At 44.6% G+C, this 26,326-nt stretch overlaps 1 protein-coding gene across 1 annotated transcript in view; it reads left to right on the top strand.

Annotated features, from left to right (window-relative positions):
- The first annotated feature begins 2,654 nt into the window (after window positions 1-2,654).
- Window positions 2,655-26,326, top strand: part of bmp7b (bone morphogenetic protein 7b) — a 32,581-nt gene continuing 8,909 nt past the window's right edge. The window contains exon 1 of the mRNA XM_010905017.3: window positions 2,655-3,352. Coding sequence (XP_010903319.1) covers window positions 2,953-3,352 — 400 coding nt within the window. The 5' untranslated portion in view covers window positions 2,655-2,952. The remainder of the gene's footprint in view (window positions 3,353-26,326) is intronic.

Raw genomic sequence — 26,326 nt, 5'->3', positions numbered from 1 at the left:
ATGTGTGTGGACAGCAATGTTTGAACAGCAACATTTTGACCGACTGCAATTTTCCGACTGCAATTTTCTATGGCATTTTGGGCAAACGCCAATTGGGCTATTCCATGTTAACTTGTTCTTTTTTTGTGCACAAGAGGACCTTTATTTTGTTCATAATAGGGACTTATTGAAAGAAAAAGGCCTGCTTAGGGATTAAAGAGAAAAGGCAAAGCTTGAAATATATACTGTATACAATGGGACAAACAAACACAAAATCACTATTAACACTTCGAAGGTTATTAACAGATTTCCTCAATGTATCTGTATGAGAACATAAAAGGCGCTTAGAAGAACTGTATCTTAAGAATATTATTTGGCTCAAATGAGTGTAAGTCAGTTGTTCTGAGTGCAGAACATTAAAGGTGTGCACCAATATGGTAAATCATATACTACTAATGGTAATAGGTGACCACATAGCTCCTAATTTCCGTCAGTATTTGACCCACTAGACCAGGGCCCCCTGTGTGTCTGTTCCCAGTAAAGGCTACAGCTACTTACTGACTGGTTGGATCAAGGCAGGTGGAGGACAGCTGTGACATGTTTCATATTGTTTAATATTGACTACGGCATTGTGTAAGATTCCAGGCTTTGCCCTGAAGGATAGGAGTAGTTGCCTGTCTGTCGGTGTGTGTGTGTGTGTACACAGGTGTACGCGTGTTGATTCATTAATGTATATAGTGAATTTGCATGCGTGATGATGTATGGTTAGTGTATTACATATACATAATGTGACAGTGAAGGGACGGAGAGCTCAAACCCTCTTTGTTCTGCTTTAGTTCCCCTGGTCAAAGGCCCCTCAGTGCAGCTCACCCAGCCTGGCCTCAGCCTGTGTCCACTGTTTACTGTGACTGTCACCAGGGCCATGGAGGTCCAAACAAAGGGGGTCTGTTCCTATTGTCCTGCCCCGGAGTGGCAGCCCCATTCTGGGCACAGACTGAGGCCAAAGCTGGGGGGCTGGGGAGCTGAGAGGCTAGGAAACTGGAGGGCTGAGAGACTAGGGGACTGGTGAACCGGAGGGCTAGGGATCTGGGGACTGAGGGGGGCCCGTCTTGCCGAGTAAAGCGAGAGAGCATGGTTCTCACTGAAACCAAGTCCCTTTCATGTCCTCTGTCGGAAACTGCTATAATGTAAACACCTGCGGCCATTAGCTGATTCTATCTGAGTGACCGGATAGCAGTGTTTATATGTTATAAGCTACTGCTGAAAGACCATTTCATAGCAATAGAGTGACTTGCGGTAACACACCAGGAATGACTGGTGGCAGGCATGGATGGAGCACCAGGCTGCTCCTCAGACAACCTGCACTGAACTGTCATCAGGAGGGGAGTGGGGCAGTTATGAAATGGAGAACAAGCACATTAAGTTGTCAGGAAGGTGGGCTCGGCCCGTAACTACCTCTAGCCATGCTCTCTCCCTCCTCTCTTTCTTTCCTACCGGCAATTACAGCTCGGAATCGGGGACTGCCTGTCCCGTTGTACCTCGCTGTGCCATTGAAGTCTAATTTGACTGTCATAAAATTACCTGGCAAGCTGTGGCCCTAAAACATCTCAAACACACAGTGCCATTAAAACAAGCCTCTCTGTGAAGCTTAAAGTTTACTGTTTCCACTCTGAGGAGGAGCCCCTTCCAACATGGGATGTTCATTAACGCTGGAAGAGCCACCCGATAGCCCTTCTCCCAGCCAAGGCTTGTGCAAGAGACGCACGAGAGGGTCAGGGACGTTCCATTAAAGAGTGGTGTTTAAGAGGTGCTGGGACCAGTGGGGCACATGGATGGGGTGAAACAGCTGCCTAACATCTGCACCCGTCCCCTCCAAACGTGGGCGGCTCTGTGTCTGAGCACCGCTCAGAGCTGTTTGTCCTCCCCTGCTTCCTGCCTTCCTGGACTCCGGCTAGAACGACAATGAGTAAGGGGACGCTCACACTGCCTCACAACCCTCGCTCAGCAGGCGTGTGCATGTGGGCGTGTGACACGCGGGCAGGCAGAGGTTAGGAAATGTGTCACTTGCCTCATCCTACCTCAGACAGCTTGTCTGACTGAATGATGTGATATAAATATTGTAATCGGGTATTTATTTTTCTGGTTCTGGTTGAGTGCACCTGCAATATGAACTGATTGTATGGAACTTTGAACACGTTGTAATCTCTTCCATGGTATTAGGCAACACAGAACCGGTGTGCCAACACTGCCCACAGTTTACCTACAGGACAAAATAATTGCCCCTCCATAAAACTGAGAAAACAATAGCAGATGCCTGTCATAGGTGGTATGTGCTATTAACTGTTTGCATTGAATGAAAAAAATAGGGTTTTGGTATGTTTTGTCCCCACCCATTAATCTAGTGACTCAAACACCTTCACAGATCCATGTTTTCCTTCAGCCTCCCCTTGGCAACCAGCAAGCACAGGTCTCTCTATCGCTACCTATTTCTCTCATTGACTATCTCTCTCTCTAGCCCCCCCAACCCCCCCCCCCCCCCCCCCCCCCCCCCCCCACTGCAACACACGCACACAGACAGAAATACACACACACACACACACACTTGACACCGAGAGCTCTGCTCCTCCCAGCATATAAAGCACCTCCTCAAAGTTCGCTCGCTGAGCTCGGCTCATCGCACTCGCTGCAACACGTCCTGTCAACCTCCCAGTTTACGCGTGACCCAAAGAGACAGTCAAAGAGAAACGGGTCGGAGTAGCTGGATGTAAAGGGAAGTGGATTTAAAAATAATAATAATTGCAAATCACTGGATTTTGGCCAATTGAATAAAAGGACATAATTGATGTTGCAATCGGGATCTCTTCCCTCAACATGAGGGACCGTCAATAATTCGGGTATTGAACAAACAGGTTGCGAAGTTCAATATCCTTGTTCTACAACAGAGCACTTAGCGCAATTACGCACGGCATCAATATGGTTTCATGTCTGGATAGACGTGCCCCTGCTTTGTTCCTCGTATGGGGCTACTGCGTCCTAGCGGACATTGTATTTTCGAACTTTACCCTAGACAACGAGGTCCATTCGAGTTTCATTCACCGAAGGCTAAAGAGCCAGGAGCGACGCGAGATGCAGCGGGAAATCCTCTCGATCCTAGGGCTACCGCACCGACCGCGGCCGCATCTCCACGGGAAGCATAACGCGGCCCCGATGTTCATGCTGGACTTGTACAATGCCATGTCTACCGAGGGGGAAGAGGATGGATATTCCTACCCATACAAACCCGTCTTCACCACCCAGGGGCCGCCAATAGCCACACTTCAGGACAACAACTTCCTCAACGACGCAGACATGGTTATGAGTTTTGTCAATTTAGGTATGTCACCCTTGCCATCTGTGCGGGTTCCTTAGTTCCCCAGCAGTGTCCGATTTTCCGTCTTAATCTCAACCATCTGCGGTTTTGAACTTATTGGCGAATATCTCATTTCAAGAGATCTTGAAAACAGATGCGGGCATGCTTGAAAATGAAGTAACAAGTTGCTCGTAACTTATTACACACTCACCAATATGTAATAACATCGGTGAAACTTGAGATGTGCAACTTATTAAACCGTTAGTAACAATGATTTACAGAATACATTAAATGTTCATATTCCCTGGGCCATGTTTACGCTATCGAATTAATGGAAATCATGTTAAAAGAACTGGGATTGCTCACATCTCAGGAGAAAACAAAGTTAGGTGTTTTGTCTTTCCTGCCAGACCAATCGCACTGTTTTATCTGGCCACAGGGCTGCGTAGGTCTTTGTCCTGCTGGAAGTCTTTACAGTGCTCCAGCACAGGCTGTACGAGGAAACCCATAGTGTAGATAAAAGTTGTTGAATGGCCAGTTTTTAATGTGTGTTGTAATTGAGTTACTATCCCAGTTGAGGGATTCATGAGCGTCACAGCATGTTACGTCTCTCTCCTCTTGGTCAAACAACTGGGCACTGTTCTGATGTCCTGGTGCTCAGCCCCTTACGCTGATTCCTGGAGTCATCAGTCCATGGTTATCAAGAGCAGGAGCGAGTGTCAACAAAATAGGTTCAAAGGGCACCTTGGTTTCCTGGGTTTCGCATTCACAACAAATAACTTAATTTACTTGGACTTGCTTCTTCTACAGTTATTTCTACTACATGTATTGCCGGAGGAAAAAAATCTATTACCAATAATGTCTCTTCCCATTTAACATATACATATTTTCAGATAGATATTGGATGTGGGTTTAGTATGTCTAGGTTTCATTATCCTGTTCCTTATCTGATCAGTGAGTCTCAGATAAATCTATCTGAGATGCTGCACTCGCGCTCCTGTACTGTCAGCAGCCTCAACCAGCCAGGATTAACTGCCTGCCCGTGATGACAACATTAGCAGGCAACACCAGGGCATTTACGGAGAGATAAACACACTATTAATCAATTTGGCCGACATATTTTGTAACCAATGAATTGTTCTTCCCATAAATAAGGAGAGGACACCGCTGTGGTCAGGTTAGAGAGCACAGTACACAGTACAACTGTGGCAGATAGAATTAACAAGGCAGAGAAAACGAGGATATTCCCCAGCCAGAGGGAGAGCTGGAGTTTGGGATAAATCCTGGAGAGAATATTTGGACTGTTTTGGCAATGCAGAGGGAGGTGACAGTACTTCCTCGACTGCACCGTGTTATTACAGACAGCACTGCCGTGTTGGGACTATTTTTGATTCGTTGTGACGCGGATGGATGTCTGCAGAATCTGGCAATGTCAACGGCCCTGTGCTCTCCCTTTCCCTATCGTTGCCAAACTGAAGCAAAAATCTGAAAAGGCACCAAATTCCCCATCCCTATATAATACGTAGGGCTCTAGGGCCCCATGCCGAAATAGTGCACTATGAACAGGAAAGGATACTGTTTGGGAGGAGACCTAAGACATGAACGGGGCAAGGAGCCCATGAAAGGCAGTGGAGAGGAGAGACGGCTGGCTCTGTTACGTCCCATAGCCTGTGGGTCTTTGGTTCGGTCTACGTCTGCGATCCATAAGGCTGACAGTCAATCATAACAAAGATGTTTCCCATCAGCAAGAGAGCATATTTTTGATTTGGGGTGAAGGCAAAGGAGTATTTCATAACTGAACCCATCTTGTGCAATCAATATCCTTTCTCGCTTGAGGTTCCTAAGCTTTTTCTGTCATTGTCGGCTTGGGGAACAAAGGCCTGTAAAAGTAATCTTGGCCTTTTCCATTCAGCTTCCAGTGAGCGTGAGGGGTTAAGGCCTGGTGATGTGGTTACTGAGTAGCACGGAGGCCTTCTCTCCTCCCCTCAGGGCCGGTTAGCTTCCCCTCATGCCATGTTCTTATGTCCCTCTCACCATATATCAAGTTATCTGTGTCACTCAATTGGATAGTGGACATTTGTCTTTATGATGTCACCGCGGGTCTGAATGGGCCTCTTTGTTGGGGCTCTTCTTCCCGAGTCTCATGTGATGCCATCAGATGTAAGCCGGACTCGATTCAAGCTACCAGATTAAAATGCAGACTCACAAGCCTTTATATGACAATGAGAGAGACAGAGAGAGAAAGAAAGAGGGAGTGGAAGGGGGAGGGAGAGAGGGAGAGAGGAGAGTGATTTATAATCATAGACACTGATGGCTTTTTATTTTCCATTCATTCACTGTGGGTTTTTCTAATTCAAGATCTCTGCGAGGGAAAATGAGAGAGCAACAGGCTTTTTAATTTAATCACTGCAATTTTAACCGTCAGAAGTCAGGTTCTATAAATGGCATCAAGTCCAAGGTGCCTCTCCTAGACTAACTTCCAAATGCCTTGGAAATGGCTTGGAAAACGTTTTGAAGTAGCTGCGTGGCATTGTAGCGTTCAAGTATTATGAAAACGGGAGTGTGTCTGATTGCGTTGATAATCCACTTGATGGGGGGGAGACAAGGAGAGCGAAGAGAATACGGAGTGAAAACGGGAGAGGCATTGGTTTGTTTGGTGGTTCCGCATGACTCCGATCATTGACTTGTAAGGAGAGCACAAAAACATGTCTATAGGCCGGGAACCGGAATAGTTAGAGATTTAGACTTGTGACATTGTCCTGTATGTGTCCTCCTGGTTTACTTACACAACGCCTACTTTCCGTTTAAAGGATTTCCTTAGACTACAAAGGAGCTCTGCCTCACTTCTAGTTGTTGCGTGTCAACAGATTTGCAGCTGGAACATTCTGAGCATTTAAGCACCTGCAGATCATTTAAAGCACCATTCACTGAAGTGATTATAATGCTTGGAACTGATGTTTTATTATTGCTAAGTGCTGCTGCGTGTTGTTGCTGGTGGAGCTGTGCTTTGTATTCAGAGTTTTTAATGGCAGTGAAACAAACTGATAGAATCAGAGTGTATTTCAGCTACTCTAAAAGCCAATTGATAGCTGATTTGTTAGTATATACAGTATATACTGTATTCTAGCCATTCTTTAGCTTGCAAGAGCGCTCCAGCCTCATAGTTGATTTTGTTGTCAGTGTATGTGTTAGCTGTGGTGGATTAGTTCAGGTTAGTTCATGATCAGTATCCCATTAATACACTAAGAACATTTACATGTACCCAGAACTGTACTTGATATGAGGGCTGCTAGTAGTAGACAACATAAAGGAACACGTTGAGGTTAAGCATATAAGATAATGGGATATAAGTAGTAATCTACAGATGATTTACAGTTCCAGTACTGTATGTGCGTCCATGTAGCTGCTGGGAGATGAGCATGTGGCTCTGTGCAGCAGCTAAGCTAACAGTTAACAGCTAGGAATTGGCTTGCTGTCTAGGCATATAAGTCAGCCTCTGTGGGCAAGATGACAGCTGAATTGTTGTCAAGTATTTGAGCATTTCTCAGGCCAGTTGATAAGGGATCTGTCGTCTGTATACGTACGGGAGCTGTTCTCAGGCCAGTTGTTAAGGGATGTGTTGTCAGTGTGTGTCCGAGCTGCTCTATGGCGGGTGCTTTCCAGCAGAGGCCACGGTGGGTGTGTTTCTTCAGGACAGACCCCTGGGCCAGCGATGTCCTCTCCTTTCTTCTGTCTGAGTCACCTCAGTTAAAAGGCCAGCTGTGTAAATGGCTTACGGCATACATGCAGAATGTAAATGGCTACACACAACATGAGTCGCACTGGCGCAGGGTGTGTATCTCCTAAACATACTAAGGGGACACACTAAGACACTACCTAACAACACTCACTGTGTGTCATTGGATTTTTCTGCTTTACACTCCCAGAAACAAAATGACCCAAAAGTATTCTTTGGGTGTTCCTATAGGAACCCTTTCTGGTTTCAGGTCAAAAATGTTTGGGTTCCCAGTAGAAACTTTGTTTTACATGGAATTAAAAAAGGTTTGGTTTGAAAGAAAAAAAAAACTTTCTCTTACAGTGGACGGTCAAAAAACACTTTTGGAATCTCAAATATAGGCTCTTAAGGTTGCAGTATTATCTAACTTTCCCTCATCTTTCTCACTCTCAAAGCTTATTCTTTTTCAGCTGGAATGATTGACATTTTGCACACACACACACACACACACACCTCCCCTTTGGGTAATTATTTGATATGGTCCTGGCTGTCCCCAGTGCATTAGCCCTCAGCCACAGTGAATTAAGGCACTTCCCTTTCAACAAACCACAGCTTGCACAGCTCTGGGCTGCTTGGCTCAGGTGGCCCGGTACTGTGAAGTCAAATATTCACAGACCGCCACTGCACGCGCATTCACTCAAGCATTCAGACACACACACACACACCTGGATACCCACTGGGCTTAATTCACTGCAGGTTGGCAGGATGATCCGAGTGTCTACTACATTCATGTCTCATGTCGGTAAACAGGCCTTCGCCGGCGTGTAGAGTTTTACAACCAATGGGGTTTAATGTCTCACCCTAATATGTTATTAGGTGACTTAGTCGCGGCTTCCTGCTCTGCCCTGTTGTCATGCGATCTGGCGCTGATTAACCTAGCATGAGGCAGTTTGAAACTGTGTGTGTATGCGTGCGTTTGTGTATGGGTGCATGTGTGTGTGTGTCAAGTGTATAACTAAAGACAAATGAAATAACGCTCGTTGGCACTCTGGCTTTTCATTACCCGGCGCCGTGGTGATCGGTCCCTGGGTGTGTAACATACCTGGCGGACTTCAGAGGGGGGTCGTCGTAAAAATAGTGCCTCGCGTTTGGCTCCAACGCCAAAACACACTTTACACGTTGAAACGAATGTCAGCTTATTTCCAAAACGTGTACTGCTGGCGTGCTTTTTAATTGTCCAAAGGTTCTGTTGCTATCTGCGCCAGATGTGTGAAACGTTTTACTAAATGGAGTTAAAATTTCAGAAAATGGAGACCATTTGAGCCCTGGTTTCCTTCCTCACAGTTGGTTCTAACATCAGCCTTGTAACCATAGACCTGTGGCCAGTATGTGCACAAAGCATTATTTTGTGCTAGTTGCATGTACAAGTAGACTTAATGGTGAACAATGTGTTTATAATATCCAGTGATGCAAAAACGGTGGTATCGAATCACAGCACACAGAGTTGCGGTTGCATGTAGAATCATAACAATCACAATTCATATTGTATAGGCTCCTAACTATCCTGAATATTGTTTTATAAGGTTTCTGTCCAATCTTAGCCTAATTTAAGTGTTCATTCTGAGACAAATTCTGGGTACATTTGAAATACTTCTTTTTGTTAACCCTCACCCCAAAACATAAAATCTTGAGCAAATAAAAAAAACAACATTATGCTTTTACATATTTGATATGGCAAAACAATCTTTAGAATCCTTCATGACCTGGGTCCAGATGTGAGTCTCGATGAGAGCAAGCAGTATACCTTCTATACTATGGGCACAGGGAAGGCGAGTAATCAACAAACAATAGGTAAATAACCCATCTGTCACCAAGGTGACCCCCCCCCCACACACACACACAGTCAGCAGTCCGTTGTCAAGGTTTTACGGCCTGTTAACAGACGGGTGATATGATGACCCAGATTTTGGATTTATTATTTTTCCCATACATTTTTCCCATTAATACAGCATTAGGTCTACGGCTGTACACACACTATCATTCTTGCATGCAATGACTGGCAGTGATGTTGGAATTACAGCCAAGTTGGTGTCACTGTCGTGTTGTGTCACAGTCATGTTGGAATTACAGCCATGTCGGAGTCACTGTCGTGTTGTGTCACAGTCATGTTGGAATTACAGCCATGTCGGAGTCACTGTTGTGATGTGTCACAGTGATGTTGGAATTTAAGCCATGTTGGATTTACAGAAATGTTGTGTCACAGTGATGTTGGAGTCACAGCCATTTTAAAGTCACAGCCACATTGGAATCACAGTTATGTTGAAATCACAGTCATGTTTGAGTCGCAGCCATGTTGGAGTCAGTCATTTTGTTGTCACTGCCATGTTGGAGTCAGTCATTTTGGTGTCACTACCGTATTGGAGTCAGTCATTTTGGTGTCACTACCGTGTTGGAGTCAGTCATTTTGGTGTCACTGCCGTGTTGGAGTCAGTCATTTTGGTGTCACTACCGTGTTGGAGTCAGTCATTTTGGTGTCACTACCGTGTTGGAGTCAGTCATTTTGGTGTCACTACCGTGTTGGAGTCAGTCATTTTGCTGTCACTGCTGTGTTGGGTCACAGATTCACATCACTGGTTGTATAATATTGTGCAGGGAGGAATATGCCTAGGCAAATCGGGCCAGACAGACATGGATGTTGATGACTGGATGGTATATATGGGCTGGGTGTTGAAGTGATAATACTGGAGTGGGATAGAAAGCAGGCAGGCACACACACTCACTCTCCCCCTTTCCCCTTCTTTTTCTGGCCCTCCTTGCATTCCTGTTTTCAGCAGGCTGCCCTGGGACTGAGGTCAATACAGATGTTTCTCTCTGTCTGTAGGCCAAAGCAGCTGTGCAGAGAAACTCTATCTCATCCCAGCCCAACAGACTTTTCCTACAGCCTTCTATCCACCAACCCTGTCCCTCTCAGATCAGTCCCAGCCAGGTCTGACCATCTCTCCCCGATACACAGACCTCTTCCTGACTTAAGTCACAACTTATCTCCTACAGTGTTCTGTTCAACCCAAGGTGCTGCCCCCCTTTCAATAGGGCAAGGGTGTTTAAATCTTACCCTACCCTGGAGCTGGTTGTTTTTCAATTTTATCTGATAATTAATTGCACAAACCTTATGTCCCAAGGCTAAATCAGTCCGTGTTCTGAATTCATAACAAATAAAAAAAAGTACAACTGGCTCAGAGTTGAAGATGAGGGCTCAACCTTTCCACACGCCGAACACAAAACATGTCAACACTTCCTCACACACACACAAGCCCCAGCAGTCATATCAAAGTCAGTGTTTTATAACCTCTCTGTGGTCTGAGAACTAATTCTTTTTGATAGTAGATTGAAGTCTATTGGATGGTTCTTCTCTACGATCAGCCTTATGCTACTACTAACCTGGCCTTGACACTGGGAGAGGTTCTTCCTCCCACTCCGTTTGATTTATGTGGTCACTTCTTGGTGGATACACACACACGCACACACACGCACACACACACACACATACAGAGAGACGCACACTCAAACACACGCATACAAAACATGTTTAAAATAACATTCTGGAACTCTGTTTGTGACAGAAAGTACATACCAGCGTTTAAGTTTCATGTTGGACAGGGAGTGTACAGCAGCGACTGTTGCCTTCAGATTATGACATTCATAACCTCTTTCAATGCTTTGTGCTGACTTCAAAACACCTCAAATACTGCAGGGAAGCAAACGGAATGCCTCACAGTTTCTGCTAGCTACCACACAGCACACAGCCTTTTGATCCAGGTCGGAGCATTCCTCTTGAACCCCTGAACATGGAACCGCCAAGATGTTCAAAACACACTGACATCTGGACATGCACAGCTTCTCCTCACTTTCTGACCGTTGCTGACACTTGCCGCGAGTGGTGCTGAAGCAGTCCGCGGGTGGGACTCGACAATGTGGCGAGTTGTCAAATGACCCAGATGCACAGAGCGGCGGGTTTTCTCACTTGGCTGAAATGACAGACGGCGCGCATTCGAGGCCAATAGCTTTTTCAAAATCTCTCGCTCGTCGAGGCATGGGCCTTACTCACTTTGGGAGAGTGCTGCTGACATAATTTACCCCAGAGGTTACTCGTAAACACCGCCGAAGGGGGGGGGGGGGGGGGGGGGACGGACGATAGGCACACAGCCTTCGGCTACTCTGATCTCCTGGTAATGTTGCTGTGAAATGGGCGCAACACCTGATCTGCATGAAGTGCATCAACCCAGCAGCAAAGCACAGGGAGTTTTACTGAATGAGAGTCAGAGAGAGAGCCCAGCGCCCTTGTCTTTCCGCCGAGGGCCGTGTGGAGCAGAGCCTTCCCCGGAGAGAGACAGAGAGAGCCCAGATGTGGTCCAGAGCAAAGCCAGAGTGAAACCACGCTGCTGGGAAAACAAATAAACGTTGGTCTATAGGGCCCGAACTGGAGCACTAAGGCAGACATTTAAAGGCTGAGTGGAGTGTGCTGTGAAATGCATGTGTCGGCTTGTGTGTTGGTGTGTGTGTTTGTGTGTGCAGTCAGGATGCGCCATTTCCAAGTACATTTTCAGGAGTCACCTCGACAACTTGCTGTTAGAAGGATCAGGATGGACATATGAAAGGTTGCTTGTTCAGTACCAGTGCTGCGCAGGTCTTTGGTTTAAGTTTTAAATAACGAGCTCTGAACCATTCAACGAAATGATTTCTTGCAGGATCCCTCACGACAAGATAAACAGAAAGTCATTAAATACATAAAATACATTTGTAGTAATAATAGAAGTATTGAAGTACTTGTCATATTGACATATGTTTAGTGGGGGGAGTGGCATGTTTAAATTATTATTAATTAACTGTAGAAAAGGAAGTAAATTTTTGCCACACGCACAAGTCATAACCACTGTGTGTGGGTTTTTGCTCTTCTTAAGGACCTAAGTAGTTTGTAGTGTCATGTTTTAACCCTTATTTCAACCCCTAAACCTTAGCTTCTCAAATGCAATACCTTAGTTTGGTTCCACATCCATGCACTTTGACTGACTATCAACACTGGAACTTAAAGGTTGACTGAAAGATGTGACGTCGCCATGTGAACGACGCAACAGATGTTGCCTTAAACGAGACGAAAAAATGATTTCACCCAAGCCACACACAGGATCTGTTCGCGAGGTCAGATTTGCTTCATGCTGTTACAGCGCAGAAGTAACCAAACCAAAAAAAGATCTTAAGCATCACACATCAGCACTCATAGGTGCTGCCAAAGTTGACACACTTCTTGGTTTCTCGAATGTTCCGTTGATCATCAAAATTCAATGTTCATCACCGTCAAAAACCGTAGGCGTTTTCCCTCCCTGGATGAAAGTTGTACAATGGAGGGAAACTATGGAGGTCTGTTTGTATTTGTGCGTGTGTGTATTTGTGGAGCGCAGTAAGCACAGTATGAATGCAGAAGCCACCCATCCTACTTTGTGACCAGATGCTGTTTGATTGTGTGTGTGCATGTGCTTGTTTGTTGTTCTAGCAGAAAATTGCGTTAGTGGGAGGCTGTAATGAATAACAGATTATCCAATAAGAAAAAAGCCAAATCAAAGCTTATTAAAACCAAGCAACAAATGCAAGCAAGTGTTTTCATGATAAGTGTCGAAATGTCCCGTCAATTTAGTGTGAAATATGAAATATGTGTCAGTTTTATGTTTATTTGAGAAGGCAGCCGCTGTTTTCCTTCGGTTGGACCGCTTCCCTCTCAACTATTTATTTATTTTGAAAGAGAATAGTTATAATTAAAATAAATAAACAACAGGCTCGTTAAATGAGGGTTACAATGTGCCTGTCATGTGTGCAAAGAATGCCGACCTCGGTTTCGGGGGGAACAGTTAAAATATTTACATAGACACTGGAAATTATTGTGTTTGTGTGTGTTTATGCATTTATGCATTTGTGCGTGTGTCTATGCGAGTGTGTAAAATCCCCTGAGGTCTATAATAAGAGGTGGTTTGGCTGGTTGAGGAGGGTGTGGTTACTGCAGCGGCTAAATTAAAGAACGTGAAGGGGGGAGAGGAGAAATGACTGTGGTTCTATGTAGGTTTCTCAGAGTGGTATAGCTGCATTCTCTAACTCCCTCGTCGTGTATACCAGAGCAAAGAGGAGCGCGACTTGGAACACAGCGCGTCTTGACATACACCTCAGAGACAGAGAATTCTTACATCACTTTCCCAGCTTCATTGAGGCATAGGCCTCTCGCCTGTTAATATTCTGTCCAGGTTGTTGGGTTGTGAGTTCTCTCCATGCCCTATGCGGAACATTCCGGAGCCCCATGCGCTCAGTGGGCCTGTGCTGTTACTGTACATTTCTGAGGTTCAGGGAACCTCCATAAGAGGCAGTGGAGCGTGAGGTAAAACCCAGCTGTCATGTTTATGGGCTCGGAGGGACTTCAGTGCGGACCCCCCTCCCCTCTCTGTGTGTTCCAGGGACAGCGGGGTCTCAGTCGACGGCCCGGGGTCGGAGGTCTACGAGAGCAAATCCATCAGCCACTCGTAACTCCCGCCCAACGCCTTGTTCTCGGCATCATTCGGCTGCTGCAGTGCGAAATGTGCAAAACACGTGCACAATCCCGAACACACACACACACAGGTGCTGACGCGCGAACTGGCGTGCACGCGCGCACAAACCCACACACAGATTCCAGTGTTTTAATGGGTCTTAAGAGCGGCCAGGAACTGTGTTGACCTTTTCCCAGGCAGCCAGCCTGCTAGGAGTTACAACGGCATAAATACATCACAGGGCACTGATGTCATCAGTAGTCGCCGGCGGGCAGGATATTTCCTGACACGGTAATCACTCTGCTGCGGGCACTCACCCGTTACCAAGGAGATCAAACCTTTTCTCCTCTTTATAGGATAAACATGTTGAGCAATCTGCTTTTTCCCCTGCCTCTCCATCCCTCTACCTCACTCATTCTCACCCTCTCCTTTTTCCTCCCTCTCTCCCTCCCATCCCTCTCACCCTCTCCTTTTCCATCCGTCCGTCCCTCCCTCTAACCCTCTCACCTTCTCTCTCTCTCTCCCTTTTCCTCTCTCCAGCTCTCCCCTTCTCCCCTCCCCTCTCTCTGGAGATTATGGAAAATGTGACACAGTGTTTGTACAATGTTTTAAAATGTTAACGGAGAGCAATTTGAAGTGTCTGCATCAACATCCTCTTCCAGTGGACGGGGGTGGGGTGGGGGGGGGGTGGCAGGCGGAGGTCGGTGATCTCCAGGTTAGAGGGGGTGTGATAAGGAGCTTAAGGCTCAGTTGTGTGTGAGTGTGTGTGTCGGTGCGTGTGTGTGTCGGAGCGTTTGCCTGTGCATGTGTGCGCCTATGCGCGTTGGGAAGATCGTCAAGCACTATTTGGGCAGCATGGGGGTAGATGTGGTGGGGAGGTTTGGTGCTGGTGGTAGGAAATCTCTGTCAAGGAGAGAGGTGTTGAGGAGCTGGGGGTTAGCTGCCTCCCCATGGGCTGGCGGAAGTGAGCAGTGCAGGACTGAGGGTGTCAGGGTGCTGAACAGACACTTGAGCTAATGTGACCCGTCAGTTCTGGCTGCTACTGCTCCGGACACAGAAGTGTCAGGGAAGTGTCTGGGGTCCACTGGCCCAGGGGAGAGGACAGAGTGGGGAGAGGGGAGGAGAGGAGAGAGGGGGAGAGGAAAGTCAGGGAGAGGAAGGGGGGAAGCAGAGAGGGGGAAAATAGAGAGGGAGTGGGGAGGGGGAGTGAAAGAAGGGGGAGAGAAGAGAGTGGGAGTAACGGCTGGGGGTTGAAAGAGATCAAGGTCAAGACAGAACTGGCTTCCTTTGATTTTCAGTGATATTGCCTACCAATTGTTTTGAGGAAAATCTCAGTAAGAACTTGGGTAGAGGAGAGTTTGGGAGTATTGTATCCAGGAATGGGTCTGGAAGCAAGTTGGTGGGTATTGGTTCCAGGGATAGGTCTGGAAAGAGGAAGGGAATGTATAAGGTAGAAGCTTGAAGGAGCACAAAGTATGCATGTTTGGAGCAGGTGTGATTGTGGATCATGGGAGAACCACATCAGGCAGTGCTTTATGGGTTCACCCTTAATTGTGAAGGTTTTCATGGCAACCTTCTTCTGTGTGCCAGGTGGGCCGTGTAGCAGAGGTTGATTGAAGAGAATCTCATCACTGCAACTCTGTTGTGGTCAGCACATGTGTGGGGCTTCAATCAGGGACTAAAGTATGCACCTTTTGATCTCTAAAAACCACATCCAGCAACTTGTTTGAGGACATCTTTCTGAGTTTCATTCTTGCTCTAATCAGTACGTTGTTGTGTGTTGGGGTATCACTTATTGCGCTTAGTGTTAGCATCCAGGGACAGATCAGAGAAGGCCATCACTATTTCACACTGACATACACGACACGACGGCAGTGTGTAACGTCTGTGTGGGCAGTGGGTGTGTAACGTCTGTGTGGGCAGTGGGTGTGCAACGTCTGTGTGGGCAGTGGGTGTGTAACGTCTGTGTGGGCAGTGGGTGTGTAACGTCTGTGTGGGCAGTGGGTGTGTAACGTCTGTGTGGGCAGTGGGTGTGTAACGTCTGTGTGGGCAGTGGGTGTGTAACGTCTGTGTGGGCAGTGGGTGTGTAACGTCTGTGTGGGCAGTGGGTGTGCAACGTCTGTGTGGGCAGTGGGTGTGTAACGTCTGTGTGGGCAGTGGGTGTGTAACGTCTGTGTGGGCAGTGGGTGTGTAACGTCTGTGTGGGCAGTGGGTGTGTAACGTCTGTGTGGGCAGTGGGTGTGTAGCGTCTGTGTGGGCAGTGGGTGTGTAACGTCTGTGTGTATGACTGTGTTTGATAGAGTACGGCACACACACAAACATTCAAACATGTACTGATAAACACACATGCGCACACACACACACACACACATATGCTGATGAAGACACAACACCAACATATGTGTGTGTATTGCAACACAGGTGGGGCTAGCATAGCGATGGCCAGTCACTTCCTCCCAGAGGAAGTCATAAAAACTCTGGCGTGGGTTTAACTGCTTGTCCGTCCTATTTCAGTTGAATGCCATCCTACTGTAATGGCTAAGAGAAAAAGGAAGAGCGGCTGGATGGAGGGATGGAGCTGAGGGACAATGACAGAAAGACACAGACCAACCAGAGTGAGATAAAAGGAGGGAATAGAGAAACAGGAGGAGCAGAGAGAGCAGGGAGCATTCTGGGTCAGTTTTCCTTATCTGGAATCGACTGAAAACAGGAAAGACAGTGAGATGGAACCACTTAACAGAGGTGCTTCCCAAATCTTCGTCACATACAGAGATCACGTTCAACAACACACTACTACGCATAAGAAACAGACAGGTTATGGTTGTACATTTAAGGTTGTTCCCTCTGTCTGTTTTATTCAAGTCTTGGAGTCTCAAGGAGATTGAATGCCTATCCCAATAATTTAAACGGAAAGATTTTGACAAAATGAACTAATTATGACGTATAGTAAAACTAGAAGAAATTATCCTTGCGGAGTGGATTGGAGAGTTGGTTAAATATGTTGTTTATGTATTTCAGCCAACTTAACTAGGTGGGAACAAATTACAAATATCCCTTTAAATGCAGTGGTTGACACTGCTTTTTGTCTAACATTAAATGTATTCTATGCTATTATGTTCAGTTCTGTATACAATTCTGTGAGTCTCTTTGTCCTTTTGTGAATACTGTGATTTTCATTATGGAGGACTAAATGTGCCATAATATTAAACAGATTAATAGATGTTCTACATAAATTATTAAATAATTTCATGAATAATTAAATAAATATATAATTAAATACATAAATAAATACACATTGCATTTGCATTGTGTATACCCCACGTGATCGGGTGGAGGACCAGAGAAGTGTGTGTGTCTTGGTTGTGCAAGGCTGCTAGCAGGGGTGAAAATCTGATATCAACTTTGGATGGGACAGTTACCTGAAAGAACAATTCTTGAGGGGGACACAAAAAGTAGTGCTGTAATACATTACTGTTTTAATTTGTGCCATCGATTTGCCCGCTACTGTACTAGCCCTGCACATTCAACTATTGTGTGTGAACCCTACCAACACAAAACAAACTGGATTAACCTCACATTAGCTACGTGCAGTGAGTGCTTCCCAGCTAAGGAACACTACATACATTGCATTGTAAGCTTCTCTCATTGAGGCAAAAACGCAAAAACGCTGTTTGATGTTACTGTAGCTTGCTAGCAAACGTCACCTAACCGCTAGCTAAAATAAAGTGTGACCTGTAATTCAATGCAGTGAAAATGATCACTGGTGACGGTTAGAAATGTGTTTTATTGTATTGAGTGGTAGAAGTAAAGAAATTTCTAACATCCTTTGTTTGAACTGCTTACTGAAAGTCAACCACTGATGTCAGACGGTCAGATTCCCACACATGCACTTTACCAGCACGACTTGCCACTGCTGAAGGCTGGGGGCTGCCAGCTACATATTTTAGTTTTTGTTTGGCTGTCGGGAGTAATGTGTTATCATGAATGTTAAATCCGATTATAAGGAGGAAGTGGAGAACACAACTTTAATTGAGTGTGTTTTGCCCAACCTGTGACCTGGCCCAACTCCCTCTTTTTCTAACACATTGTGTCTGTGTTATTCTGAAATAATAATGGACAAGTCAACACTGAAACTCATTTGTGTGCTACTTGATTGACAGCTCACACCTGGTAGTTTGTTTGAAGTGTCCAAACACTGTGTTCCAAGCATAAAACATAAAACAGTGTTCCAAGCATTTGGACGATGCACTAGTTTAACCCTTTGGCGCGTACGATCACACTGGTGTGATCAATCTAGAGTGGTCCCTGGAGCGTACGATCACACCGGTGTGATTAGAACGTCATGTTTAGAACGCACCATTAGCATACCTAGCTACAAGTAACGTAACAATGGCTGGTAAAACCGCGCTATTATTTACTCACATTTAGCTCACACAGTGTTTATAACTTTATTTCCTGATTGTAATTGTTTCAAGACCATACTATGATATTAACCAGGTAGAAAGCATTCAAATCGGGACAAGAAGTGTTAGTTACGTACCAACAGACAGCCAACACTAATGCACAAAAACGAATTATATTAGCGACTACTACCGATCAAAACCATTGCAAAAACTTTCTTGAAGTTGCGTTCCCCGTTGTATGCATTTTATATAGTTTATTCATTTTCACTGCACTGAATAACTGGTCACGATTTGTTAGCTAGCAGGCAGCTGACGTTTGCTAGCGGTTAGCTGACGTTTTCTAGCTAGCTACAGTAATAAATCAACCAACTTTTGCAGCTCTTAGAATTCGAGTCAACGAGAGAAGCTTGCAATGCAATGCATGTAGTGTTCTTTACCTGGCAAGATGACTGTTCAAATGCTGGCGTGAGTTCAAATGCTGCAGAGTACTGAAGTCACGTGCAAAAAAACTCACGCTGGGGGGTCGGTAAGGAATAATTGAAACTCGAGCGTGAAAAGGTTAAACAATCCTAATGAAAAAACTATTGAATTTGGATGATGCACTAGTTTACACAATCCTAATGAAAAGTTGATTGAATTTGGACAATGCACAAGTTTACACAATCCTAATGAAAAGTTGATTGAATTTGGACAATGCACAAGTGTACATAATGCAAATGGAATGTTTATTCATTTTCATTATATATTCAATTATACATGTAATTATTTATTTATTTAATATTATGCCACAGTAAATCCTCCATACATTTAGTCCACCATATTTCTTAGGCCTTTTGACAATACTATGATTTAATATTGCCTGTTGACAATACTGTGATTTAGTAGAACATGTTGACAATACTGTGATTTTATAGGGTATGTTGACAATACTGTGATTTGGTAGGACCTGTTGACAATACTGTGATTTAATAGGGCCTGTTGACAATAGTGTGATTTAGTAGGACCTGTTGACAATACTGTGATTTTATAGGTCCTGTTGACCATACTGTGATTTATTAGGACCTGTTGAAAATACTGTGATTTAGTAGGACCTGTTGACAATACTGTGATTTAGTAGGACCTGTTGACAATACTGTGATTTTATAGGTCCTGGTAACAATACTGTGATTTAGTAGGATCTGTTGACAATACTGTGATTTTATTGGGCCTGTTGACAATACTGTGATTTAGTAGGACCTGTTGACAATACTGTGATTTTATAGGGCCTGTTGACCATACTGTGATTTAGTAGGACCTGTTGACAATACTGTGATTTAGTAGGACCTGTTGACAATACTGTGATTTTAAAGGGCCTGTTGACAATACTGTGATTTAGTAGGACCTGTTGACAATACTGTGATCTAGTAGGACCTGTTGACAATAATGTGATCTAGTAGGACCTGTTGACAATACTGTGATTTTAAAGGGCCTGTTGACAATACTGTGATTTAGTAGGACCTGTTGACAATATTGTGATCTAGTAGGACCTGTTGACAATAATGTGATTTTATAGGGCCTGTTGACAATATTGTAATTTAGTAGGACATGTTGGCAATACTGTGATTTTAAAGGGCCTGTTGACAATACTGTGATTTAGTAGGACCTGTTGACAATACTGTGATCTAGTAGAACCTGTTGACAATACTGTGATCTAGTAGGACCTGTTGACAATACTGTGATTTTATAGGGCCTGTTGACAATATTGTAATTTAGTAGGACATGTTGACAATACTGTGATTTTATAGGGCCTGTTGACAATACTGTAGTTCTCTTAGGCCTGTGGACAATAATGGAATGATTGTCATATGCACACTATATATATATATATTTTTTTTAACTACACACACAAAAGCTTTGGGACACTCCAGATGTTTTGATCTAAAGATGGACTAAAGATATTATAGATCCAGAGAAAGTTGGATCCATTGCCACAGACAATAATAAAAGAAACACGCAAAAGGTTTATATACACTGAGTACATTATTAATTTAACCTATTTAGTATTGTGTTGGACCTCCTTTTGCCTCCAAAAACAGCCTTCATGGCATGGATTCAACAAGGTACAGGAAACATTCCTTAGGGATTTTGGTTCAGCTTTGACTCGATAGCATCACACAATCCCTAAAGATTTTCCAGAGGCATGTTCACGTTGCAAACCTCCCGTTCCACCTCATTAAAAGGTGCTCTATTGTACTTAGATTTGGGGATTCATTGGAGTGAACTAAAGTCACTGTCATGTATGTGGAAACAGCTTTTGATGATGCGCACTTGATGACATGGTGCATTGTCCTGCTAAGTATCCAAATGGGTAGACTGTTTCCCATACACTGTGGCATTCAAATGATGTTTAACTGTTATTAACCAGTCTAATGTTTGCCAAGAAAACATAACACCTCCGCCACGACCAGCATCTATCACTGATACAGTGCAGGATGGATCCAGATTAAATTCTGACCCGTCTGTCTGTATTTTGAAGCAGGCATTCTTTAATCATCCAGTTTTGGTGATCACATGCCCCCTGTAGCATTATCTTCCTGTTGTTAGCTGACTGGAGTGGAACTGGGCGAGGTCTTCTGTTACTGTAACTGATCCACTTCAAGGTTCAACATGTTGTGTTTTCAGACACGCCCTTCCGCACACCACTGTTGGAAAGAGTTATTTGAGTTATTGTGGCCTTTCTGTCAGCTTGAAGGACTCTGGCCATTCTCCTCTGACCTCTCTCTTTAACAAGGTGTTTTTGCCCACAGAACTGTTGCTCCCTATAGGTTTTTTGTTTGCTTCACCATTCTCCGTAAACTATAGATTGTAATGTTTTAAAAATATTTTTTTCTTCTGGATATAAGCTGTTTCTGAGTTGGTAGAACCACCATGTGAGGTACTGACTATTATACCACTGTCAAAGTCACTTAGATTCTAGTCTTTGGTTTAACAGCAAGCAACCCTGTTGACCATGTCTTCATTTTGTATATATTGAGTTGCAGCCACATGACTCGCTTTTTGGCTAGTTGAATTAAAGAGCATGTGTACCTAATGGTGGTGAATGTATGCTAAATGTTTTTCTTATAGTGTTATATACACCGATGAACCATAACATTATGACCTCTGACAGGTGAAGTGAATAACACTGATAATCTCATTATCATGGCAGGGGGTGGAATATATTAAGCAGCAAGTGAACATTCTGTCTTCAAAGCTGATGTGTTAGAAGCAGGAAAAATGGGCAAGCGTGAGGATCTGAGTGACTTTGACACGGGACAATTTGTGATGGCAATCTATTGGGTCAGAGAGTCTCCAAAACTGCAGCCTTTGTCAGGTGCTCCCGGTCTGCAGTGGTCAGTACCTATCAAAAGTGGTCCAAGGAAAGAAAAGCAGTGAACTGGCGACAGGGTCATGGGCGGCCATGGTTCATTGATTCACGTGGGGAACGAAAACTGGCCTGTGTGGTCCGATCCAACAGATGAGCTACTGTAGCTCAAATAGCTGAAAAAGTTAATGCTGGTACTGATAGAAAGGTGTCAGAACATACAGTGCATCGCAGTATGTTGCGTATGGGGCTGCGTAGCTGCATACCAGTCAGGGTGCCTATGCTGATCCCTGTCCACTGCCGAAAGTGCCTAAAATGGGCATGTGAGCATCAGAACTGGACCACGGAGCAATGGAAGAAGGTGGCCTGGTCTGATGAATCACGTTTCCTTTTACATTATGTGGATGACCGGGTGCATGGATGCACTATGGGAAGAAGGCAAGCCAGCAGAGGCAGTGTGATGCTTTGGGCAATGTTCTGCTGGGGATCCTTGGGTCCTGCCATTCATGTGGATGTTACTTTGACACGTACCAGCTACATGAGCATTGTTGCAGTCCATGGTCACCCTTTCATGGCAACGGTATTCCCTGATGGCATTGGCCTCTTTCAGCAGGATAATGCTCCCTGCCACAAAGCAAAAATGGTTCAGGAATGATTTGAGGAACACAACAACGAGTTCAAGATGTTGACTCCAAATTCCCCAGATCTCAATCCAATCGAGCATCTGTGGGATGTGCTAGACAAACCGGTCTGATCCATGGAGGCCCCACCTCGCAACTTGCAGGACTTAAAGGATCTGCTGCTAACGTCTTGTTGCCAGATACCACAGCACACCTTCAGAGGTCTACCATTTGTAAAGAAAACATGAATAAACAGGCAAAACACATATATTTTATTTCTTATGGGATTCACATTCAACTTGCCATACATTTTCACAAGATTCCCCGTGCCTTTAGAGCTCGCACACCCCAAAAACATCAGTGAGCCAACACCATGCTACACAGTGGGGATGGTATTCTGTTCATTATAGGCCTTGTTGACCCCTCTCCAAACACAGCGCTTATGGTTGTGACCATAAAACTCTATTTTGGTCTCGTCATTCAAAATTACTTTGTGCCAGAAGCTGTGAGGCGTGTCAAGGTGTTGTTGGGCATATTGTAACCAGGCTTTTTTGTGACATTGGTGCAGTAAAGGCTTCTTTCTGGCAACTCAACCATGCAGCTCATTTTGGTTCAAGGATCGTCGTATTGTGCTCCTTGAAACAACCACACCATCTTTTTCCAGAGCAAAAATAACTATTTAGGGAAGAAGCAGTCAGCTGTTATTCTGTCTATAATGGAGCAGCACAGTCACTGGATCTCAAACCTATTGCGCTGTTGTGGGAGCAGCTTGATCGCAAGCATAACTTGTGGGAAGTGCTTTAGGAAGTATGGGGTGAAATCTCTTCAGATTATCTCAACATATTGACAAATTATATTTTATTTAAAGTTAACTTTTCTTCAAATGGTTCTTAATGGGAACAGAGTACTTGGTACCATTGTTTTTAGGTGTACAGTATGAATACAAACATAAGTGAGGGGGAGTGAATTGTTACTTTGGAAGTACACATGGAAAGTTTTACAGTGGAAGGGCAAAAGGTTTCATGATAGGCCAAAGAAACAGATCTGTCTTTCTACCCAGTGAGCGTACACCTGTGTTGGGTGGTGGCAAGAGGGAGAGGGGCCTGGGGGAAGGAACAAGCCCTGTTTCTGAGTGGCTGTCTGGTCAACTGACGGACTTGCTGGCTGTCTGACAGGATGACTGACTGGGGGTTTTGCTGGGCTGACAGGAGGTATGTATGGGAGAAGATTGAGATGAGGGGGGTATGAATGAGAAACCACAGTCATCTCAGCTGTGTGTGTGTGTGTGTTGTTTGCATGCATTTGTGAGTGTGTAAGGCACAGCGCTCCAGGGTTGGGCCTCATGGCATTCTGGCCGTCATTGGAGTCATTGAGAATACGTGTGAGGTCACATGGTCACGCGGACACACAGCGTGGTTACCCTCTTTGTGGGGCTCATGATCATATTTCCTTAACTCAACCAACCCTAGCCCAACCCTAACCCAACCCTAACCCAACCCTAACCTAAAACTCCTAAACTGAAAAACAAGCACCTCAGATGTTTACACACATGCAATGAGAAAGTCAGAATTCCAAGCCACGACTCAGCTGTGCTCTTTAACACGCGCGCACACACAATATTCTCTCACCTTATCCTTATTTACCTTATCCAATGCTACAGTGTCTGTTCACAGTTCTACTGGCCGGTTCCCACAGCAAAAATAAAAAGGCCAGAACATAAACACTTGCAAATAAAAAGACCATTACTCGCAATCACATGGAAGCCAAAAAGACATGTTACTGTCACTATTTGGTGCTCCTGTCCAGCAAATGAACTATGACATGGGTGCACTCATGTTGCTTCAATTGATGACCAGCCGAGTTTGACGTTCAGCCATTATTGAAGAGGGGAGAAGGAGCGGAGAGAATACAAAAGGAGAGGAGAGGAAAGAAGAAGGGTGGAGAGGAGAACAGAAGAGAGATGGTTCCTGAGATGGTTCCTGAGATGGTTCCTGAGGGTTCCACAGGATCTGTAGTTTGCTCCAGCAGTATAATATATGTATTGTGGACCTACTGTGTGTCACCTTTTTGGAATGACTGTGGGGACAGTGGCACTATGAAAGCCCTCATTCACATGGCAGGCCTATAGCACAGGTGTGGAATAGATGGGGGGGCTGTACTGGTGTTTGTGGAGGGGAGGGGCATGGGGAAAGAGATTACAGGCACATACACACCCCCCACATGAGAACGTAGATTACACTTTGGATGTCTACATGGGTATAGCCATGACCACATGAGCAGTTCAGTTATGGACATGGAGAGAGAGAAAGACAGAGTGAGACAGAGAGAAAACTAACAGACGGACAGGCTGGATGAGATAGACAGATCGAGGGAGAAAGAGATCTGTCCATTGTAGGACAGAAATTAGATCCATGTCTTTATCATGAACTCATTGCTCAGTCAGACAGTGCTGCCTTTGTATGACACACACCCACCCACACGCAACACCCACAACACACACAACACTATTGTATGATATTTAGAAGTATTGTTGAGTCAAATAAAATAGATGCTATTTAGAGGTATCGTAGAGTCACAGACTAGAGATGCTGTTTAGAAGTATCACACAGTTAAAGACAAGAGATGCTGTTTAGAAGTATCACACAGTTAAAGACAATATATGCTGTTTAGAAGTATCATAGAGTCACAGACTAGAGATGCTGTTTAGAAGTATCATACAGTCAAAGACAAGAGATGCTGTTTAGAAGTATCGTAGAGTCACAGACTAGAGATGCTGTTTAGAAGTATCGTAGAGTCACAGACTAGAGATGCTGTTTAGAAGTATCGTAGAGTCATAGACTAGAGATGCTGTTTAGAAGTATCGTAGAGTCATAGACTATAGATGCTGTTTAGAAGTATCGTAGAGTCACAGACTAGAGATGCTGTTCAGAAGTATCATACAGTCAAAGACAAGAGAAGCTGTTTAGAAGGATCATAGAGTCACAGACTAGAGATGCTGTTTAGAAGTATCGTAGAGTCACAGACTAGAGATGCTGTTTAGAAGTATCGTAGAGTCATAGACTAGAGATGCTGTTTAGAATTATCGTAGAGTCACAGACTAGAGATGCTGTTTAGAAGTATCGTAGAGTCACAGACTAGAGATGCTGTTTAGAAGTATCGTAGAGTCACAGACTAGAGATGCTGTTTAGAAGTATCATACAGTCAAAGACAAGATATGCTGTTTAGAAGTATCATACAGTCACAGACTAGAGATGCTGTTTAGAAGTATCGTAGAGACACAGACTAGAGATGCTGTTCAGAAGTATCATAGATAGGTTTTTGGCGCGAGATCCCAATTTGAATCAATTTGTCATGACCCAGTCAGGTAAAAAACAAAGAAGTATTGTACATCCCTAATTGGAGCAATTTTTATGACTGATTTGTAAAAGTATTTATATCTGTAAAGTAAGGAAGACACAAGGAGCTTCAGACAATATTTATCTATCTATATGGAATGGGGTCATTATATTTAATAATAGTATCTGTTAGAAAGTTAGAGGTGCATTTGTAATGGGGGAACAAAAGCTGGTCTGTTTAATACAACCGCATTTCACCGCTACCGGAGATGACTTACGTAACCTCGGTTCTATTATTATATTTTCCAGAATCTTTTTTTCCCAAGTTTGTCCACAACAGATTCTCTGGTGACCTCATTTTCTAAATCGGGCACATTAGGTCATGACCCCTCGTTTGGGAATCGCTGCCCTGTCGGCTCAGAGACGGCTCATGTAGTAGACGTGTCATCCAAAGTGACTTTGACAACGTCCAATGTTTAGTGGATCTTTCAGTACATGTGGGCCCTGCAAGATGAAAGCTCCAAACCTATTGCTCCGAGCTCCGTGCGGGGGTGGGACAAGAGGTTGAGGCGGGGCTGGCAGATGATGACAGACAAGTCAGTGACCCCTGGGACATCCTGCTGGGACCAGAGTGTGTGCGTGCGTGTGTGTGCTTCACCTCATGAGATCCAGATGAGAGAACGAGAAAAAAAGTGGAGAGAAATGATGGCTCTCTGGGGTTTGAAGAGGAAGAGAGGGGAAAAGAGTGTCGTAAAGCTGTCAGGGTGAGCTCGGGTCTCTCTATCATGGGGGTGTAACGACACGTGCATCTCTTTACCGTTGTCGTCCGTGTTCTACATAAAGGAGATGTCCGCCCAGGGGCTAAGTGTCTGTTACTGCGTTAGATATTGGATCAGGGTTGGAAACTTTAACCTGGTAGCCTGAGATGGCAGATAAACGGCAATCATTCTCCGCAACGTGTCATACCAATCAAAGACATTTTTGGGACCGATCTCGCTGGTTTTAGTTTGAGGATT

The sequence above is a fragment of the Esox lucius genome, chromosome 12 (genome assembly GCF_011004845.1).
Source record: "Esox lucius isolate fEsoLuc1 chromosome 12, fEsoLuc1.pri, whole genome shotgun sequence".
Lineage (NCBI taxonomy): Eukaryota > Metazoa > Chordata > Actinopteri > Esociformes > Esocidae > Esox > Esox lucius.
This window is presented reverse-complemented; position numbering and strand designations above follow the sequence as displayed.